Source organism: Aricia agestis, chromosome 1 (genome assembly GCF_905147365.1).
Source record: "Aricia agestis chromosome 1, ilAriAges1.1, whole genome shotgun sequence".
Lineage (NCBI taxonomy): Eukaryota > Metazoa > Arthropoda > Insecta > Lepidoptera > Lycaenidae > Aricia > Aricia agestis.
The window spans coordinates 17,367,755-17,389,237 of record NC_056406.1 but is presented as its reverse complement, the minus strand read 5'-3'; the positions used below and the strand labels follow the sequence as shown (position 1 = coordinate 17,389,237).

Genomic DNA, 21,483 nt, shown 5'->3' with positions numbered 1-21,483 from the left:
AATGCAAACATTTGGTTGCTTATTTGTGTGTATATTTAAATGACACGTTTCCTAATAATCATATAGCATTGATCACTGTCGCCGCACACGCAATATAGAAAGCCGTCTTCTAGTACAAATTATTTTGTAAATTACGATAAAAGTTCTTATTTCCGGTAATTTTATGATTTATTCATGTTTCATTTAAAATATCTATGTAAGAAATCATTTGATTGGCAATGCCTACGGATAAAACGCACTGATGCTAAGAAAACAGTAGTTGAGATACAATAAGTTTGTGTTGTTTGATAAGTAAGTACTTACTTAAATTCAAAATTACTATTAAATACTGTGAGTAATTAATTAAGTCCATTCCGAAAGTATTATTGACGAATGGACTAAAAAAAAAACGGAAAGCGATCATTTGAAATAAAAATCGGCCAAGTGCGAGTCGGACTCGCGCACGAAAGGTTCCGTTCCGTTTATTTTGTTTTTAGTATATTTTGTTGTTATAGCGGCAACATATATACACAATCTGTGAAAATTTCAGAACTCTAGCTATAGCGGTTCTTGAGATACAGCCTTGAGACAGACAGACGGACAGACAGATATCGAAGTCTCATGAATAGGGTCCCGTTTTCACCTTTTGAGTACGGAACCCTAAAAAAGAATATTTCACACAGTGATTCAAAAATCGAAACCCGGATGCTCATTACTTTTTTTTTAAACCAATGCAGCCCAACGAGTTGTCGGACGAAGCGGAGTTTGAAAAACGCGCAGTAGAGATCGCGCGAGACCTACAGAGGCTCAACGTGGACGATTTAGGCCGGCGCGGCGTGGACGAGTCCTCAGTGGCGCGCCGCCGCACGCTGCACGACTTGGAGCGGGCGCGCTCCGAGAGACGCAGTGCTGCCAACCTTGACGCCAACTTCAAGAGGCGCTTGACGATACTGCAGGATAGTGATCCTAGTAAGTTAAACTTAAATTGAAGGTGAGGCTGCGCTCTTTCGGATAGCTCTGCCAAAAAGCGTAGTTCTATTTTTTACGTTGTAAGTAACCAATAAGCATCAGCAATTCCATTTAACTTTAGCCCGAATTAGCTACCTCTTTTTGGGGCAGTAAAATTTTTAGGTCGATGCAATGAAATCAATGAGTTAGGACACCTAATAAACTTCTAAACCCATTAATTTTAGCAACTTTTAAGAATAGTTGTCTTCTAATACAGACGTAGTAGCGACTCGTCTGCCGTCTCTCGGCGCAAACCCGACGTCGCGTCGCGCCACGCTTCGAGCGCTGATGACGCGGCGCGACTCCGTGCTGGCGGAGAAGCGCCGATCGCAGCTGCGGCGCGACTCTACCACGGGGTATATCTATGATGATCCCATGAATGAGGTGAGTGTAGCTAATTGTATAGGGTAATGAAAATTGTGTAAACTAATTATGGCGCTTTAATCATGACAATATTGCATTTAACGTATTGTTTAAAGAGAGGTGTAATTGATAATATTATTAGTGAACTAGAACGGATTTCTTCTTTGCACTTCGACTGGCCATAGATGGACCGCAAGTTGCAGTCGGGACGGACCGCTCAAGAACTGCTCGAGCGGTCCGTGTATTGCGGATATGAATTTAGTATGAAAACTGCAGATCGCCGTACGGCAACCGCATTTTGCAGTCGGTTTCGACTGTAAGATGCGGTCCGTCTATGGCCGGCCTCACTGTCACTTTCACGGACTTCACGGCCGAGGCGAATCTAATGGTACCTCTCAAGATCAAATGCGTTAAATCGTTTAGGTTATAGAGCGTGTCAAAGAAATATTCATTAGTAGTCGCCATGATGACGATCTATGATTCGACAACTTTTTTTGGTAGAAAGAACTGTACATTTTCAGGATACTCTGCCGTCTCTGCTCATACCAAATTTTATCAAAATAGGTTCAACAGTTAAAGTATGACTAGAAATCGCCCAATGGTCGAAATTCGACCTTAGTTTCAACGACATTAGGTAAAAAATATTGACTTTATCATATTTTTTTCAACTCTTGTCTCTGGGACTCAGCTGATCTCAGACTGGCCGTGTAAGCATTGTCTAATAGTATCTTAGACTTCAACCATAAATAAAAGAGTAGGCTTGTCACTCAAAAATCTGTCATTTTCCCTAGTGTGTGTGTTGTAGTATGTGTAATGTTTTATTTGTTAAAATAATGTATGATAAAAACATAATTTCAAAATAATATTAGCTCGATGCACTCTTTCACCATATAAACTACAACTGTGCAAAATTTCATTCATCTACGTTTTTCCATTTTTCGTCAAAAGGGATACAAAGTTTTTGGCTCACGTATTAATATATAGATTCTTCTGTCTGTCACTTCTGTAGTAGACATATAAAAGACTGCAGACATGAGGCAATACATAAGCATAATACACAAGGTGTAACAAAATTGAGTGTAACAAAATGAAGAGAGCAGCGCTGAAAGACCAAATTTTTTTTCACTTTTGTATGGGGAAACTCATGAAGCTGGGGCGCTTGCCCATACAAAAGTGAAAAAAACTTGGTCTTTCAGCGCTGCTACTTTCACAGTAAACTCTCTACAAGAAACACGTACACACCCGAAAGTATTATCACGACCTGTATTTTTGTAATATTAGTATGGAAATACATTATTTTTATCTGCGGGTAGTAAGTGATATGTATATTCATTTCAGCTGGACAGTGTGTCCGGGCGCCCGTCCGCGTTCGTGAACCGCGGGTACGAGCCGGCCTTCGACAGCGACGACGACGACCGCCCGCGACGGAGCACCGTGCGGTTCCGACAGTACAATATGTAGCCGCACCTTAAGAGGGCGACTAACCCAAAAAATCAAACATCGTCCTTCTGTCTTCACACTCACGCCCGTCTTTCATATGCCAGGTGAAAAAGGACGACGCGGAATCATCGCCAAATTAGTTTTTCTTAATAACTCTATAAATATACAACATTTTAAATAATAATTAAGTCCGCCAGGTTAGTGCCTCAATGATAAAATTTTATACAATGTGTTAAATAATAACTTAGTTTAATGCACGGTTATGGCAATATATGAAAAATTCGTTAAAATTAGATGCATATTTGTGATTTTCTCTATCTAGTTTTTAAGATATCGTGTTTTCGCTCAAAACAAATTCTTGGAAATATAATGTAGTATCTATGTTTAGAAAATGAAACAATTCGGGGCTTATTTTCAAGTATAAAAATGAATTATAAAATCGACAATTTAGGGTTAGTCGCCCCCTTAATAACATGAACGGAAAGGATCAAAATGTGGAGCAGTCTTCCATCTATGAAAGCGCGTTTTGACGAGCGGTGATTAAGTTGGCAGTATTGTGTTATAAATATATTTGTTATTTATTTTTAATACTTTTTTATTACGAACCATTTTTGTGTCTTGTTTTTAAATTTTTGTCATAATGACGATGTTTGCAAACGTACTGCGCTACAAAATAATTAAGTTGCTTTTAATAAAAGTTATGTATTAGAATTCTTTAAATCTTTTTTATTAGAATTTCAATTCGTTTATAACCTGGTTCACCTTGGCAGAAAGTAGATGCAGCAGAAAAAATATTAAATTGCGAATTGCGATTTAACTTCCTTTTCTTTATATAACTACTAAATAGCACATTTAAAATACTAAATAGCACACATAAATATAATTAAAAAAATATATATTCATAAAATTTTATTGAGACAATGAAAAGAAAGAGTAACGAAAATTGTGTTTGCTAAGAGGTGATTGTAAGGCGCGAGTGTACGTAGAGTCAGCAGTCAGTGAGCTCGCGCCGCCCCGAGCGACCGCACTCGCCATGCGCACCGAATGTGTTCTAACCTCAGGAATTAAGTGAAGTGACTAAAACTACGGATTTTCTACACACTGGAGCAAAAAGTGAGTACCGTACTTTTATAAAAAAGTTCCTTAAAAGTTTTTCAAAAGACAAAAGCTCTACATTCAAAAACAGAGGAGCTTACGAAATTGCTTAAAATTCGGTCTTTGACATTTGGCTGTATGCAAAATATGGAAAAGGATATAATACGTTATTATTCATATTACGTTGTTAATATTTATTATTACGTTGCTACTGAGAAACTTAATGTAGGTTGTAGAGGAGTTTCCCTTTCGAAAGTGTGAATGACGTTACTTAGTCCGTGATTTCGTAGTTGGCTGAATATTCGAATCAAAAACACGAGACAAGATAAGTTTTCGTTTTCTATAAGTTTATGTGTCATATCGATACTGGTTGGCAATGCCAAACAAAAGTGAATGTAGGAGTCGTACCTTCGTAAGGCTCGCAGGGAAACGGAGCGGGCCTCTACGAATATTGATATCGGAGACATTCAAATATGATGTTGAACATATATATTTAACAAAATACTAGTTATGAAATTGTATTTCAAACTCGCATTGTTATGATTGTAATTACATAAATAGTCAGGACAGTGTAGCTTTTACTAAGTGTGATAAATCATGTAATCATTAATTTGCTCTATCCAAATATCAACATTATTATAAGTCTGTTTTTATCGCCCAGGAAACCAACTATTTATACTACGATTATACAAAACTATTCAAGTTATGTCCTTGCTGTCTCACATTTCGTCAAGTCTGATGGCTTTCTAATTAGCAGTCATCAATTAACGGCTGTGGTTTACCAACTAGTTTCTATCGTTCTTTCTCTTACGTTGATACATGTTATGTGATTGTACAGTCAATGCATAGAGCCGTTTAGCCAAATTATGTTCGTATTAAAAAGTAGGGACAGTCGCTGACAAAATTGCTTTACCACATTTCAACCTTATTATAATGACAATAAGATTCAAAGGTAAGTACGTTGTAACAGACATGTTAATTTTAAAAACCAATAGACACAGTCACTGTTTCTAATATGATTGTATAAGTTCAACATTTTTACTGTAAATTAACGTGACCTCCCCTCCCCCTAAAGGCTGTGACCGACACTGTTTCTATAGCTCGGTTCTATTGTTGTTCTATGGTATTTCTAGCACGACACTACGTCTATCACTCAGATGCGTATCTAAGTGGTTTGTCTATAACGGTGTGTCCTTGCATTCAAATCGTAGAGGTAAAATTTTCATTGTAACGTGTGGTACACCGTACACACTACATGAGAAAGACTGGAGGCCTCGCGAGCATCCGGTTCCGGCGGATCGTTCTTACACTGATCATGAACAATTTTGTGATTTCCGCAATTTTAATTACACAATTAATAACGTTTTAGCCGTTATCATGATTCGTTCAAGTATAGGACGTAGTTAACGCAACTGTTAAGTAATTATTTTAGTTTCTATTTATTATTTTAACGGTTATTAAAGTGCAGATATTATATATTATGTAAAATAAGGTTTCGTTGTTTGATAATATTTATCTGACAAAGTACTGTACAAATATAGCTAATTTCTAAAAAGACCTTTTCTTATTGTTATCTAATTTTCTACTGCGACTAAAACGACAATATCATTGATTTTAATAATGTACGTTCGTATTTAAAATAACTTTCTAACATGTTTATTCAAACACCTAGCGACAGAGCCACTTCATCATTAAATTATAATACAGTAATTAAATCACTTATGTAATGTTAACAACCAAGTTACACAATAAGTTTACTTCACCTAATAAAAATATTCATGTTACACCTTAATTTTTATTCTTTCCCCCCTTCTTTGTTGAATAAATTTGAACCCGATATCATAGACGTTTTTGAGAACAAGCCTAGTTATCTTGTGCGTGTTAGAATAAACTTAAAACTATACAGATATTCTGGATGATGCTGAAACTTCCCCGATTTTGTAGTGCGTCGAGATGTTTGCACAAGCAAGCATGGATGGCCTCCGGGCACTCATGCGCAAGAAAGCTGCATCTCTAATGAATCGCGTAAGGGGAAGTGACAACAGCATCCTGAAGATTGTGGCAGATGATCCGCATGCACCTATATTGAAGAACTATGTGCGGATAATGAACGAATTCGGGAGCAGACCTCCAGGATACATCCGCTCATAGTTCTAATTGGGGTGCATGATTTAGTTTAGTTATTATTTATTTTAAGTTATGTTTTGTTCTTTTTAACTAACCCTAAAAAAATAATGTATGTAATACTAAGCAATAGACCACAGAGGAGTCTGCAATAAAGATATTTGTATTGTATTGTTTTTAACTTTCGGCTATCTTTCAATGGCGTTCAACCTTCAATTTTAAAATTCAGAATATTAATTGAATGATTAATGTTCACAATTCAACAAAATTCGTATATTTTTAATACTAAATCGAAAGCAGGAGGCAATATTACGATGTTTAGTTAGTAAATAATAAGTACAAAAATATTATTTTTAACAAAAAATTAAAACCGTCTTCCAAGTGGAAACAATATCATACTTATTCTTCAATGAACTAAAAATATTAAATAATTCTTACTCTTTAACAGTGCCTTTTTCAGAATTCCCCTAAACCTCAACTATTTCTGTAAATAATCTTCATAATTTTGAAGTCGGTCCTCCTTTTTGGACGTCGGTTAAAAATGAATGTGCGTAAAATAAACTACTTATTGTAATATTGACGTACTGAGTCCTGTGACTGTTGCAAAAACGTTGCAAATATCATTTCACAATAATCATAACTAAAAATGAAATGTTTCTCATACTAATGTCGTAACGTCATGCTCATTAAAACTTTTTATATATATTACACTTTGGTAGATATTTAAAAAAATAATTACGCAAATTTATTCAACGAACCCTCAAAAATTTATCAGCCCTGAGTTGTAAATACAAAGGTCAGATATTCACCTTGTCCAAATATCGTATAACATAAATAATAATGGATAACATCGGATTTGTAATGACTATAACATTATAATATAGTCTGACGTCATAATCCTTGCCGGCTAAGCGCGTGTCGGACATTGCCTATAGGGTTCTGTAGACTGTATTGGTAACTAAAACACATAAGCTTTTGATGTTTATGAAATGTAGAGCGATGGCTTGATTGATACTAGATTAAGGGAGAAGCCACACGGTTGGCTAAAAATCAATGATATGCCACACGGTGCGGTGCGGTGCCGCATCGCACCGTGTGGCTTCTCCCTTGAGCAATATTTGCTTATGGTTTTGAAAAATCGCATAGAACACCCACATTCTATGCGATTTTGCGACCACATTTATTCTAGCACTACGAAACAGTAAACAAAATTATGCTGAAAGTTTCTAGTTGAATCGAGTAGCTGCTGACCCTGTTTCAAAATTCGAGAGTTGGCATGCTTGATTCTCTTTTATTTTTGGCCCTTGTGCTGAATAATCTCAAACCACGCTCTGGAAGCAGACGGAACTCTACCAGAAAGTTCAAAACCGTTTCTTGTTGATCTCTACAGATCGGCGTTAAGGTATAAAAGATATCTCTTGCTCACAGTCATGTGATGAATGATTCACAGCAATTAATATTAATTTTCTATAATGGTATTGGGCAATACGCGTAATGGAATTCAAATAGCAGATATCTTACGTGTAGTGTCATCCGAAGCGCATATTAATTCATGAGAAAATACTTTTTAAGCACCGGAAACGAATGCCAAGATATATAGTAACAATATTAATAGAATAATATAAAAGTGAGTACAGTAATAAGGGCTATTAGTATTGAGTAATAACAAAAACATTGAAACTAAAACGGCGCTTACACAAGGTGCAATTATGCTGTAATGATATCGGCCGCGCTGCACTCAAACAAAAGACTTCAACGGGCGCGAGCGTCTACAAAATATATTTAAATTCATTTTGTTACAGTTTTTATCGTGTTTCATCTTAAAAACTTTCGTTTTTATATCATAGTAGAGCTATAATGTCACGTAATAGTGTAGGTGGTAAATCGTGCTGAGATTCATATTTCATACGTAACAGAATAATTTCGCTTTTCTTTCCATGTCGTGTCAAATGTTTCAAAGTGTTGAAGATTGTCTCTACTTATTTAGATAAATGTTTGTTTCAATTTAACTAACTTATCTCAACGATTTTCGATTACATGTCGATGAAAGCCATTCAAGAGTCAAGTTTTATTCAAAAAATCGATCACAGATTTCGATTCCTTTTCATCTGGAGGTCATCTCCGAGTGTCATTATGTAACATATCTAATATTTCTCCGCTCCACCGGATTTCTGGTGCGTTGCGTACTTCGCGTGCTGGCTCGTTCCATTAATTGATTCCTCCAAGGTAGGTACCGACACTTTTTGTTTACCTGTTACGATTGAGATTTGAAAACTGCACGCCATGACGTCATACGTGTGGCGTCGCCGATCTTTGGTAGGTTTTGGGCATTGTTAAAAAACTACGACGTTCTACTTGGGTACCTATTTACTTATCTAAGTAATAATAATATATCTAATGAAATTGAGAAGTAATGTTAATTTATACGTGGGAGAGCCATGCTTCGGCACGAATGGGTCGGCTCGACCGGAGAAATACCACGTTCTCACAGAAAACCGGCGTGAAACAGCGCTAGCGCTGTGTTTCGCCGAGTGAGTGAGTTTACCGGAGGCCCAATCCCCTACCCTATTCCCTTCCCTACCCTCCCCAATTCCCTTCCGATCCCTACCCTCCCCTATTACCCTATTCCCTCTTAAAAGGCCGGCAACGCACCTGCAGCTCTTCTGATGCTGCGAGTGTCCATGGGCGACGGAAGTTGCTTTCCATCAGGTGACCCGTTGGCTCGTTTGCCCCCTAATTTTATAAAAAAAAAAATGTGCTTGTCCTGGTCTGACATGTTGGTAAAGTCATTTGACAGAAAAATAGTGCGGACCTTGAAGTATACGCGTAGGTATAGTAATACGAGTAGTTATATTTTTATTAGTATAGTAGGTATAGTAAGAAGAAGTATTACTAAATTAATTATAAGGTATGATTTCCTCAAAGTTTTTCTATTTTATACCTCCTAAATACAATTTTAACACTTTCTCTTTAGGGACGAAGATCAATTATGGTTTTAATCATGCTCATATTAATATCATTAAATATTTCCAGGAAGATCTCAATTAAGAACTTGATTAACTTTGATCGGCAAATTAAGTTAAATGATGTTTATATTTTTTAATTTATTTAAAAGATGTGCGTCGTAAATAATTAAATATAAAAACTGACTATGAAGTAAACGATATTTTTGCGCAGAATCTGTTCAAAAGTTTAATCTCACTTCTACTGCCTCGTGTTTTATTACGTTACTTAGTGTAACTTATTATTACACACAGTTTCCAAGATTATCTTGTTAATCATACAAAAATTCTTAAGATATTCTCTCCACACTATTATAATACAATTACATTACTTATATCATCGTTCGTCATCACAGCAAACGATTTGCATAAAGTAATTAATCTATTTCTTAATACTTTACATATTAAAAGCTTCCTTATTTTGAAAAGATTCACAAAGATATGAATCCAGAAGTCTTTATATTTTTAAGACGTCCAAGTAAAATATGATATTGTAACGTTTGGAGAGAGCTATCATTAAATATACATTCTACATTAATTTAAGTTTGAAATTTAAGTTAGAATATTTTGAATTTCTACGAAGAAACCTAGAACAAATGGCTAACTCTATTACAAACTATTACAAACCACAAAAGTGTTGCCAGCTTGTCTAAAATAGTCATTCCATTTAACATTTAAGTCGCCGACCTCGAGAAGTCGAGAGAGAAACCTGAACTTTTCACATAGATAATGACATTTTAAATTTCTTCAAGGTTTACGTGTGATACGTCACTGTATTATTCATCAAATAGTATTAGCGAACTAATATTTCCTATAAATATGGGAATTTATTATGAGAATCTATGAAAAGTTAAAGGAATGTTTGTATGTTTTGTAAGTATACGTTAGGCTGCTGACCTTCTACCATGTCTACCTAATTAAGTTCTTATCGACTTTTTTTTTATTAAATAAGGGGGCAAACGAGCAAACGGGTCACCTGATGGTAAGCAACTACCGTCGCCCATGGACACTCGCAACATCAGAAGAGCTGCAGGTGCGTTGCCGGCCTTTTAAGAGGGAATATGCTCTTTTCTTGAAGGTTTGCAGGTCGTATCGGTCCGGAAATACTGCTGGTGACAGTTCATTCCAGAGTTTTACAGTGCGCGGCATAAAGTTACGCGAAAACCGCACTGTGGAAGACTGCCACTCATCAAGGTGATGAGGATGATATGTTTTTCGCGTGGGACGATAGCGAAAAGTTGCAGGTGGTATGATTCCGAACAATTCCTCAGAGCACTCCCCGTGATACAACCGATAGAGGATGCAGAGTGAAGCTACATCTCGGCATAATTTCAGGGGGTCCAAGCTGTTTGAAACACTATGGCAGTCAACAATTCGAGCAGCCCTTCGTTGGATACGATCCAGAGGGAGCAGTTGGTATTTTGGCGCCCCTGCCGGGAGATGAGAACAATATTCCATATGAGGCCGAACCTGCGCCTTGTAGAGTTGTAGGCGTTGGACCGGAGTAAAGTGCTGACTCGCTCTGTTAAGAACACCAAGCTTCTTCGAGGCTAATTTGGCCTTACCCTCAAGATGATATCGAAACTGGACTTCGCTCGATATGTTGACGCCAAGTATCTCAATGCTAGGGAAGATGGTTAGGTTAGAGATGTGCCCTCGAAACGAGGATATACGACCATTGGTGAATTTTTAGTGGTGAACGCGCAGACTTGTGTCTTGGTGGGGTTGAATTGGACTAAGTTACGTCTACGTCATTCAGAGACCTTCTCCATTGAATTCTCCACCTTAGACACAAGTTCGTTTTGACTCTCAGTGACATTTTGCCGAGACGTCGGAAAATGTCACGAGAGCATCAGAAGAGCTGCATGTGCGTTGCCGGCCCTTTAAGAGGGAATAGGATAATAGGGGAGGGTAGGGAAGGGAATAGGGGAGGGTAGGAAAGGGAATAGGGTAGGGGATTGGGCCTCCGGTAAACTCACTCACTCGGCGAAACACAGCGCAAGCGCTGTTTCACGCCGGTTTTCTGTGAGGCCGTGGTATTTCTCCGGTCGAGCCGGCCCATTCGTGCCGAAGCATGGCTCTCCCACGGACAACTGAAGTAGGTAGCGACGTATTTTCATAGGTGGACTAGTCGCTGTTTTGTCGTATGGCTTCCAGCTTTTTTTGTGGCACAACACTTGTACTATTTCCATGTTCTTCCAAATAATAACTGGCCATTTAGCCAAATATTTTTCGTTAAAGTTAATAGAATCGCCAACCAAAATGTATGGAATTGACATAAGCGTACGTTAATATTATGACGTTGACGTTCGGCTCGTCTTATGTCAATTCCATACATTTTGATCGGCGATTCTATAAAGAAACGATAAAGAAAATATCTTGGCTCACCCCCCTGTTTCTATTATCCACCAAATACGAAGAAAACAAATAAATTCCTAACAAATCGATGGGACACACTTTTGGTATAGTCCTAATATGATACCTACCGTTTTAGGATCCAACCCAGCGTAAATCACTCACGGGGTCACCTTTTAGCAAAAATAATACAGAAAAATATTCTTAAAGGTATGTTTTATAGTTTTATAAGGGGCATTCAGGTCAACTTGACCTCATAAGGCTAGTCTTTAATTTGAAATACACCAAAACATGACACAATAGTATCCGGATATATATTGTGTGAATTTTTTCATTACGTGGCGTCTATTATGTTTTAACAGAGTATTGTATGTACAGTGTACTGTAACTCTAAGAATGTAAGGCAGTGTTGCGCAGTCGCAGGCTGTAGGAGGGAGACCAGCTGACGGCCGCCAATAGTGAAAGTGACTCGGCAATGCTCTATCTTGATACATTTATAGATCTTATAACCTTAGTTTTTGTTCGGTTCTAGATTGCCTAACCTTAAGCCAATCGTGTAGGGCGTTTCATAAAAATGAATGTGAATATATCTATTACACGTAAATTTTAATGGCCGGTATAATCCGTAATAGCTTTTATTTATTGTTAGATTTCTGTTGATTACTGATTAGATTAGATTCTAATATAGCGAATATGGGTCATATAAAGTTATTTGGAGGTGACAATCGCTTACTAGAAAAGGAAAGACAGGCGAACGGATTTGCTAGCAGCTGTTTTATTTGTATTTCACGCAGAAACTCTACGAGTGCGCACTTGTACATTTACTACTACGGTACTTGAGGTCTTTACACAAAGTACCAAAAAATTCAGCAGTTTTTCAACCCTATTAAAGTATTAAAGCAGTAAGAATTCGAAACATTTTAATGGCTGCATAAAATGTAAAGTTTAATGAAAATTAAGTTCAATGAGATGCACTCTCTCTGAACATGAAGGTACACTTACGCAAGTACATGTACACAACTTTCCTAATGATGATGGTGATGACTGTCATTAGCATCACCAACTCTCACTGGCATTTGAACAGCCTACGATTCGACGCAGCACTTCACGTCCCATCGCGGGTTTTATGCAACGACGGCCTAATGGAGTGATTGGTAAAACGCAATGTAGCTTCAAATCGCCGTGTCATGCACATTTTCCAGCGACATATATTTTTGTAATTTTGTGGATTGTCAGAAGATATTGTACGAAACCTCACTAATATAACTATTATATAAGTATAAGGAACTAAAAAAGTAAAACTAGAAATACCTTCTTTTATTATTATTTGTTTGAAAAAAATACCTTCAGCTACAAAACATACGTAACTTAAGGTGGTTGATAAAAAGAAGGCAAATTAGCATAGAAGGAGGATGAAAGGATATCCTCGTAGTTTGAGTCAAGTGTTATTAGGCGTGAAATAAATTATGACTAATCCTTAAACGATTTCGATGATCTATTCACGGATCTACGTCAAAACCAAGGATTCTGTGATTCCAATCTGAAAGTAAGTATATAACTTGCTTCATCTGAATAATTCCTGCCTTTAAATCATCGTTATACGTTACTCGTTAGTAAAAAACAAAACTCGTTTTCGAATCTGCTGAGCTTTCTTGTACGATAATAATTAAGTCATCAGTTAATAATAAGCAGAAAATATTATAACGTGGCAAAAAGATTGGAAATATTTTTAACAATTTTAATACTTATAATTTGATATTATGTTTATCAGTAAATTAATTTACATCATTAATTAGATTTACCTACATACTACGCTATAAAACTAAACTTTTGAAACTCTTATGGACTTTCAAATATTACTTAAATTATAGTTCGTTGCGTGGAAAATTAAAGCATAAGCAAATATACTATAATTTTTTTACTTCCCTGGTGAGATTTCTCAAAATATGGATTTCTTACGTAAAGTTTGGTTTGGCAGTCAGTAGATTTTCTTTCGAACGAACTTGTGAATGATCTTAATCGTATAACGATTACGCATACGATTGAATCTTAAGCATACGTACAATCTGGATGAAATGGACCAAAATACATAGTATTATTTTGTTGAGAAAAAATTACGTGAGATTTGCCGAGACCCCCCCTCTCCCCATTTGACTCGACCCCCCCCACCCCTAAACACCTGACGTAATTTGTGGACTCCTCCTTACACTGAGCAAAATTAGAAAAAAATATCATGTCGTATATGAAGTTTTGTGACTCGATGCGTTTAAACTTGTCCTTAGATGGAACATAACATTCAGCAATCCTTAGATTAAAAAGAATATTCAGAAATCAATGTCTTCATTTAACATAACATTCAGAAAGTAAGGTCCAAAGGGCCCGATCTAGCAGTTAGCGCGCACGCACACGCCTCACAGAGCGGCGGTCAGCGCGGATGTCGCTGACCTTGCGGCCAACAGCCTGCGCCCGCGACGCCTCCACCAAACTATTTGTACGACTGCATATTGGCGTCTATCTATACAATGTACTATGTAAACAAAGGAATTGGATATCGAAAGGAATTCTTTCAAGTCTCAAGTATCCTGGATAGTCATGGCTCATGAGGCATTAGATTAAAATTATGTTCGTAGTATAATCATTATACAAAATAATTTATTGTAAAGATTAAAGAAAATACATGCATTTGATTCGTAAGTATTCAAAATATGAATTCCTTCATTTAACGGAATGAATAGGTGTACAGCTTCTACGTTGTAACTTGTAGCTGTAGAAGAAGCATGTAGTAATTTTATTGAATTCAATAGCAAATAAGAAATGCATTTATTATGATTTGACTACTACAAATAAATGACAATCATGATAGAGCCTATGCAATTATTTTCTTCTGCCTCACATTCCACAAACAATCCTAAATCTCAGTATTGGAGCACTTTTTCTTTGGAGTTCACACATTCACCTCGCTTAGTAAAAGTATGTGCATTTACATAAATTATGACGTAAAATATATAGCATAATACATTCCAAAAGTTTAATTTAACAGAGCATTTTATAGTCGAGTATGAAAGTGTTTGATAGTAGGTAACTTTCATTTTCCGTCAGTATTGAGATTTAGAGGGAAAATGCGAGATGAACGGCCGGCAAGGTCGGTCTTGGTATGCGGTGGTGCACAGTCGAGAACTCCGCTGTAACTTTTTTGGACTTTATAGCCATAGTAATAAGGTAGAAATGGGGAATACCTGTTCTGCTTACGACTGTGCCCACGTGATTCATTACTGCAATATTAACTGCAGTACAGTTAAGCGGGAATGAGGGCGTTTTATGTGAGTTAAAAACGCTATTGATTTATGACTTCTGAGATTGGGATGGAAATGTTAAGCTCCTTCAAAGTAAGCAGTAAAACAAATTAAAGCGGGACATTACTGTCCGTATTATTAAAAATAACATGTTTATCTAATGAGTAATGATATATATATATATTATATGCGAAAGTGTGTCTGTTTGTCTGTTAGCTCTGCACACTTAAACAGTTAAAGGCTTCCTTTTTTTGACATGTCGAAATGATTTACGCATCCCCGGCAAATTGGGGATATCGGCCGTGTATGTGGTACTCCTGCTAGCTTACCCACTAAAACCCCATTGTGCTCCACTCCTCGCTTAAGGCAGAGTTGCATTACTATTAGTCCTAGTAAAGACGTAGGATATTTACAGCGATCAAAAGTAAATTATCGCAAGATCAAAAAAGTAGCGGTCAACAACTAGTTGGTAACATTACCAAAAGCATACATTTAGCAACATTAACAAAAAAATAATGACATTGCAGAGATAACATTTTTTGTTTACCCCAAAACTTATTAACTTCTTATATCAAAAGCACTTAAACATAATCGAAGCCTAAACAATAGGGATCTTTTAGTCGTTTTGTATCTTTCAATTTTGTCATTTATAATATTGATAAAAAATGTATGCGTGGAAAATCATTTGTCACAAATATAGAAAAGAATTATATCTTTATATTACTTTGTATCTTGTGACTAATATAATATTTAGTGGCAGCGTTTGTCATTCTTCCTGCGCGGACCGGTTTTGTACGAATTAACAAGTTAGACGAGAATGTAAACCATTCAATTAATTTTTCGTAAACATATTCGTAATTATGTCGTGTGATACAAGTAGATATTGTTTGCTTAAGGCGGGGATTAATCTCAATCCAAAACGATAACCTTGCACACAACCAAAGACCAAGCGTATACGCATCGCAATAAGATTCATTTTAGCTTAGCATAAAACTGTAGTTACTCGGGCGGATCTTCTCTATTTTTCATGTTTTTTTTTTAATATCTTTGGAAATAAACATTAAGAAACAAAATTGTTCGGTTAAGGAGATTTTAATATAGATTTACTAACAATTTATTCAAATAAAATGTATAATTATCCTAGTTAATACTTATATTTCGATGAAATAGATTTTTATCGGACGTGAGTTTGTAAATTAATTACAGCCAAAGTATTACGTTTTATTAAAATGTTTATGGTTTAAGGTATTCTAAATATTGTGCTTTATATCTCATATTTTTTAACACTTGGTTATTATATTGGAACTAGGTAAACCGGGAGTTACGGAATAACAAATTGGGGTTTATCCTCGCCTTAATTCCGTCTATTATATGTATTATGAATGCGAAAGCGTATACTTTGAAGCATTTTGTTTGTCATGGAGATACAATTGTACTAAAACTACTCTATGTCCTTTCCCGGAAAAGGACGAAAGGTTTACAGTATAGACATTTTAACGTTGTTCGTGGCGGCCGAAAAGGAAGATCTTCCGACCGAGCGAGATAGCATGCTCGGTCAGGCCGAAGCCCACTGACGTCATTTCAGACGTTGTATATATCTTGCCGTTCTCCGAAACTTCGATAGCGCGATGCAGAAATGTTAGGCGAATTGTGGGTACCGCCACATCACTCCCCCCCGAAGACCTGTGGTATTCTTTGATGCGCTTGTGTTGTCAGGTGTGGGCCGAAGCTACGCGTGCAATGACCAGGAGAGGGACCCCGTGCTCTGCTTGCTGACCGATCGTTGTAGCCTATGGCTGCCCCGTTCAAGCCAGACGCGGGTTCGACCGGCGCGGACCTCCAACGCGGCTTATGGTCGAGGCGACCCGGTTATGCTTGATGTCTGCTGACGTGGTGCGGAGGGGCGGGGAGTGTTGATGATGATTGATGTCCAGAAGGATGCGTGTTCTTGTCGGTGGTCACCAATTTAACGTTGTTCGTGGCGGCCGAAAAGGAAGATCTTCCGACCGAGCGAGATAGCATGCTCGGTCAGGCCGAAGCCCACTGACGTCATTTCAGACGTTGTATATATCTTGCCGTTCTCCGAAACTTCGATAGCGCGATGCAGAAATGTTAGGCGAATTGTGGGTACCGCCACAACATAATATGATTTTACGTAGGCAAAATTTGGGGTTCCAGCGCCAGAAATGTATAACAGTGTACTGTGCAGCGTCGCAACGAGGTTGCTGGCAACATCTTGTAGGTATACTAAATAAAACTGAAAAAAGAAGAACTACATCTTGTAGGTATACTAAATGGAAATGTAAAATCATTGTATTTAAAAAAAAATATTTAGGCAAGCTCAGCGTTAAGTTAAAATAGTACTATGGACTTGAAAATATTTCAATAGTTTACAATTTACACTAAAATGATTACGATTTTGTCTGCTCTACAAAAGACATCAACGCGCTACGCGGTAGTTATGAATATTATGTTTCGCATAATAATATATTTAGTGCTCGCAATACTGCAATTGCTCTGCCACATTTTAAATTAAATTGAAATAATCTTAGAGTAAAACTGATTAAGTGCGAGTCGGATTTGCACGTATAGGGTTCCGTATAAAAAATTTTTAATTTTTAAATTGTTCCGTATAAAAAAGCGTTTATACGCTTTGTTTTTTGGGTTTGTGAATTTGCAACTTTGTTGTTTTGTTGACTGCTATGTCGTTTGTTACATCTTCACATAAATACTACTGAACGGATTTCAATAAATTAGTTTTGACCACAGAATATTTTCTAGAAGGTTTAAATGCAGTAATTAATATGACACGTTGCAGGTTCCGGGTTAAACAATGGCGACCGGGGGGAAGTCCCGGCGGGAGGAGAGCGACAACTCCGACGACGAGCTGCTGCCGCTCGCCAACGACATATATGGCGGCAGGTGAGTCACATATCCCACTGTTACTCCTGTTGAAGTTTCTAATCATTTCGTGAATTGTTATAAAGCCATCAAATTGATATGCAAGTTGCAACCCTATTTTAGAGAGTGCAGCTATTCCAGATAGAGGCTTGTGTATGAGTAGGTGTAATTACTGTGATGTAGTAATTGAGTGGACCGTATTTTCCATACCTACCTTTTTATATATTATGACACTAGTGCACGATAGATGATGAAAATGTATGGAACAAAACATTTAGCTCAAAAGAAATAGTTAAACGAAAAAGTCTTTTCAGTGCTCTCACACATTTCGACTATAGCTTCTATTATTAAAAAAAATCTGCTTTATTCTATAAGCTTAGTGCAGGTATTGAGGTTTTAATAAAACATAGTCTGCTACATTTTAAAGCGCAGATGACTAGTCCGGTCATCTGTTCCGTGAAAAGGTTAAAGAGGCACACAACTGGTTCCCTGAGTTTATGGCCCCACGACGTGCCTAGCTCGGATTTTATGTTTTGTTTTATTGACGGATATTTTTAGACTGACACTATCCACTGATATGACTAATAAAATTACAAGATACTACTTACAATAAACTTACTGTGAGCAAGAATGTTATTTGAGTTTCGTTGTTACTAAGACTTACTAAGTTAGTCTTTCTTATAGTAAAGAGACAAAAGGCTGTAATTAATGGCAGTATAGCCAATCGAGATGATTAATTTGTTTGACTTTATGATCTCTCTACTTTGCTTGAATTTTTACTATGTTTCCTTATTATTCCTTTCAACTTTGATTATAAACAAGTCAGGTATAACAGAAATATAAAACAATATAAACGTTATATTGTTTTATACCCACCAATCGAGAACACTGGAGTTCTAAGAATTTGGCTGATATTTTGGCTATCGCATTGCTTTGATTGCTACTGATATAGATCTTAAAATATATTATATATGAATGAGGATTTTGGTAAAATTCAAATTTAACAAATAGTGGTTGATTTTTTTAGCAAAAATGACTTGTCTTATTTAAAAAATCATGTTAGGAGCTGAATTAGGAGTTCAATCGTGTACAACTTTTAAAACATTTAAATCGTCTTATAAACAGCCATAAAAGCAGAATTACTGAAATAGTTGTATAATTTATAGTACGCAAAAAATGTAGTTTAAAATTGTGTCGAATATTTTCGCCAAATAGAGAATTTGCGCTGTTATAACCGACTTGCGAATTCTTTAATTGCCAATAAAATCGGCCATACGAGGGGCCAGGGTTTACAAACTGTGGTTTGGGATCCCCTAGGTTCCTGGGAGATCACAAAGCCTCTCTATAAAGGTAGCGAAATTCCTAATTTATAGGAGAAAGCTATTGCTGGGAAAGCTACTTCATTAAAAACTCGTAATTTTTTTCTACAACAAAGAAAGTTCGTGAAACTAGTGATAAGAATAACTTGTCACATATTAAAACGCACGAGAGTAAAAGTTACTGGTAGGGTTTATAGAAATGTATCAATACCATAGTCGAGTGTAGCAAAAAAGGCTGAAAACTCAGGACTAGGCAAAATATACCCAAGTGGTAAATGTATATCAAACATATTGGCTGCGGCGACGGCGACCGGTCAGCGCGGCCCGGAACCCACTCAAATGCCAAGGCTGTCCACTATGACGACACAACTTTCAATCGAGTGCGCTACATTTTTGCGCCCCACCACCGCGACAAATTAGTCAGCCATGTTTATTTTAAGTTATCCGAGAGATTTCGATATATTATAGACTTGCAATCAGTTGTAGAGACCAAAGAGGAGAGTGAAAATTGGCCACCTACGCTCTTATTAAAGAAATGTGACATCTACTTTACTTGAAAGCGGAACACTGTAATTTTAGAAATACCACTATTCACGGAATTTCTATGAAAGAAACATAGCAGGAACGATCAGACAATAATAAAGATATCCATCACTTTGATGGACACTGTATGTAATCAATTATATAATGGATATGAATAACTACATGCCAATTCTAATAGTCATATGCCAACTCATTTTTTAACAAAATGTAAGTTGCGAAAGATTTCGATATCTATGATATTTTTTGAATAGCGTTTAAATAACGGAAATAGAGAAATGTTGAAGGTGCTAGATACTATACCAAAATTACCAACCTAACAAAAATCTAAAAGGTGGAAAATCACAACTTTGTCTCGTATTTTGTGTCAACTTTCGTAGCATGCAAAGTGTGAAATAGAATCCAATATTTTTACTTCGTTATCCTTTTTGATCCTTATTAGCATAGCTTTAAGGTCCTATTTCGTGGAATTCATTAATTCTTCGAGCTCAAATGGTAACGTACCATAAGGTCAAACGTGAGATGGATGTTAAAAGATAGCGCTACTTATCTAACGTTACATATGAGCGAAGAAATTACGTCCAGTACAAAAGATTTTTTATTTTTATTTAACAGTTTATTGCACACAAAAACATTTAACAAATTATACATATGAAGAAAAACGACACAAAAGGTACTGCTTATTAGCCCTAAGAAGAGAAATTTGATCACAACAGAGAGGGCGTGCAAAAACAGAAATGAATCATATAAGTTATAACTTATAACTATATAAGTAATACAAAATTATTATTATGTAACATATTATGTTCAACAAAAAAAATACATTATACTAATAATAATAACAAACTATAATATTAGAATACATACTATACTATAAACTATAAATACTTACTAAAATAAATACATACTATATGTATATTTAATAATCATAGTTGGATTCAGTATTGAGGTAGTGCTCCTTCAAGCGTCTTTTGAAGACAGTGATTGTAGAACTATCACGGATGGCATGGGGGAGGGAATTCCACAATCTGACTGCATGAACAGTAAAGGAGTAAGAAAAAAAGTTGGAGCGATGGGAGGGGAGGGAAAGGTTTGTTCTAACATTAGGTCTACAAGGGACGTCTAAGGATCGTGAAAAGTTAAAACGCTCTACGAGGTAAGAGGGGGACAAAGGGTTATAAAGGTTATTATAAAGGAGGGAGAGAATATGGATATTTCGTCGAAGGCGAATCGGAAGCCACCTTAGCTGTGACTTAAAAGCAGAGACATGGTCATACTTTTTAAGACCAAAGACAAAACGAATGCAAAGATTTTGCAAACTTTCTAACTTTGTCAGCAATTCTTCGGTCACATCTAGGTAGCAGGAGTCAGCATAATCGAGGATAGGGAAAATGAGTGAATGGACTAGGGAAATTTTAGTTTTGAAAGGCAAAAAGTTCTGAAGACGCTTAAGCATGTGTATCGAGTGGAATATTTTTCTACTTACCTCATTGACTTGAGGTTGCCAGGACAGTTTGCTATCAATGATTATTCCGAGGTTTTTCGCAGATTGTGTGTAAGCAATCGGAGTATCATTGTATATAACTCTGGGCACATCGTTTAGCCTTTGTGTCATGTACCTGCTACCGACAATTATTGCCTGTGATTTATTCGAATTGACTAAGAGTCCAAACGATGTTGCCCAGTCTGCTATTCGTTGTAGGTCTGCATTGATGTCCTTGACCGCTGTACCAATATCATCAACATGAGAACGACGATATATTTGCAAGTCGTCTGCGTAGAGATGAAAGTTACATGACAAAATTATTAAGGTTAGTGTTTATAAAAATTGAAAAAAGGAGAGGAGAAAGAACACCACCCTGTGGAACCCCCACATCGAGATCACACCAGTCAGAGGTAGCCTCACCATAGCGGACCCGCTGCGAGCGCCCCCGAAGATAGGAGTCGAACCAGTCTATCACTGCGGATGATATATTGAGGGAACGAAGGACAGAAAGGAAGATGTCGAAGTCAACTGAATTTAATGTGATAATACCGCAATAATAAATTTCAGCGTAACTTGCA

General features: G+C 36.7%; 2 protein-coding genes across 3 annotated transcripts in view; both read left to right on the top strand.

The window, feature by feature from the left end:
* LOC121731121 (chitin synthase chs-2-like) overlaps positions 1–2,862 on the top strand; it is a 30,004-nt gene extending 27,142 nt beyond the window's left edge. The window contains exons 22-24 of the mRNA XM_042120471.1: positions 717–948; positions 1,205–1,371; positions 2,689–2,862. Of these exons, the coding sequence (XP_041976405.1) occupies positions 717–948; positions 1,205–1,371; positions 2,689–2,811 (522 nt within the window). The 3' untranslated portion in view covers positions 2,812–2,862. The remainder of the gene's footprint in view (positions 1–716; positions 949–1,204; positions 1,372–2,688) is intronic.
* Positions 2,863–3,713: 851 nt separating this feature from the next.
* Positions 3,714–21,483, top strand: part of LOC121731107 (chitin synthase chs-2) — a 33,716-nt gene continuing 15,946 nt past the window's right edge. For both annotated transcript variants that reach the window (XM_042120460.1, XM_042120453.1), the window contains exons 1-2: positions 3,714–3,903; positions 17,478–17,581. In XM_042120460.1, coding sequence (XP_041976394.1) covers positions 17,493–17,581 — 89 coding nt within the window. In that variant the 5' untranslated portion in view covers positions 3,714–3,903; positions 17,478–17,492. The remainder of the gene's footprint in view (positions 3,904–17,477; positions 17,582–21,483) is intronic.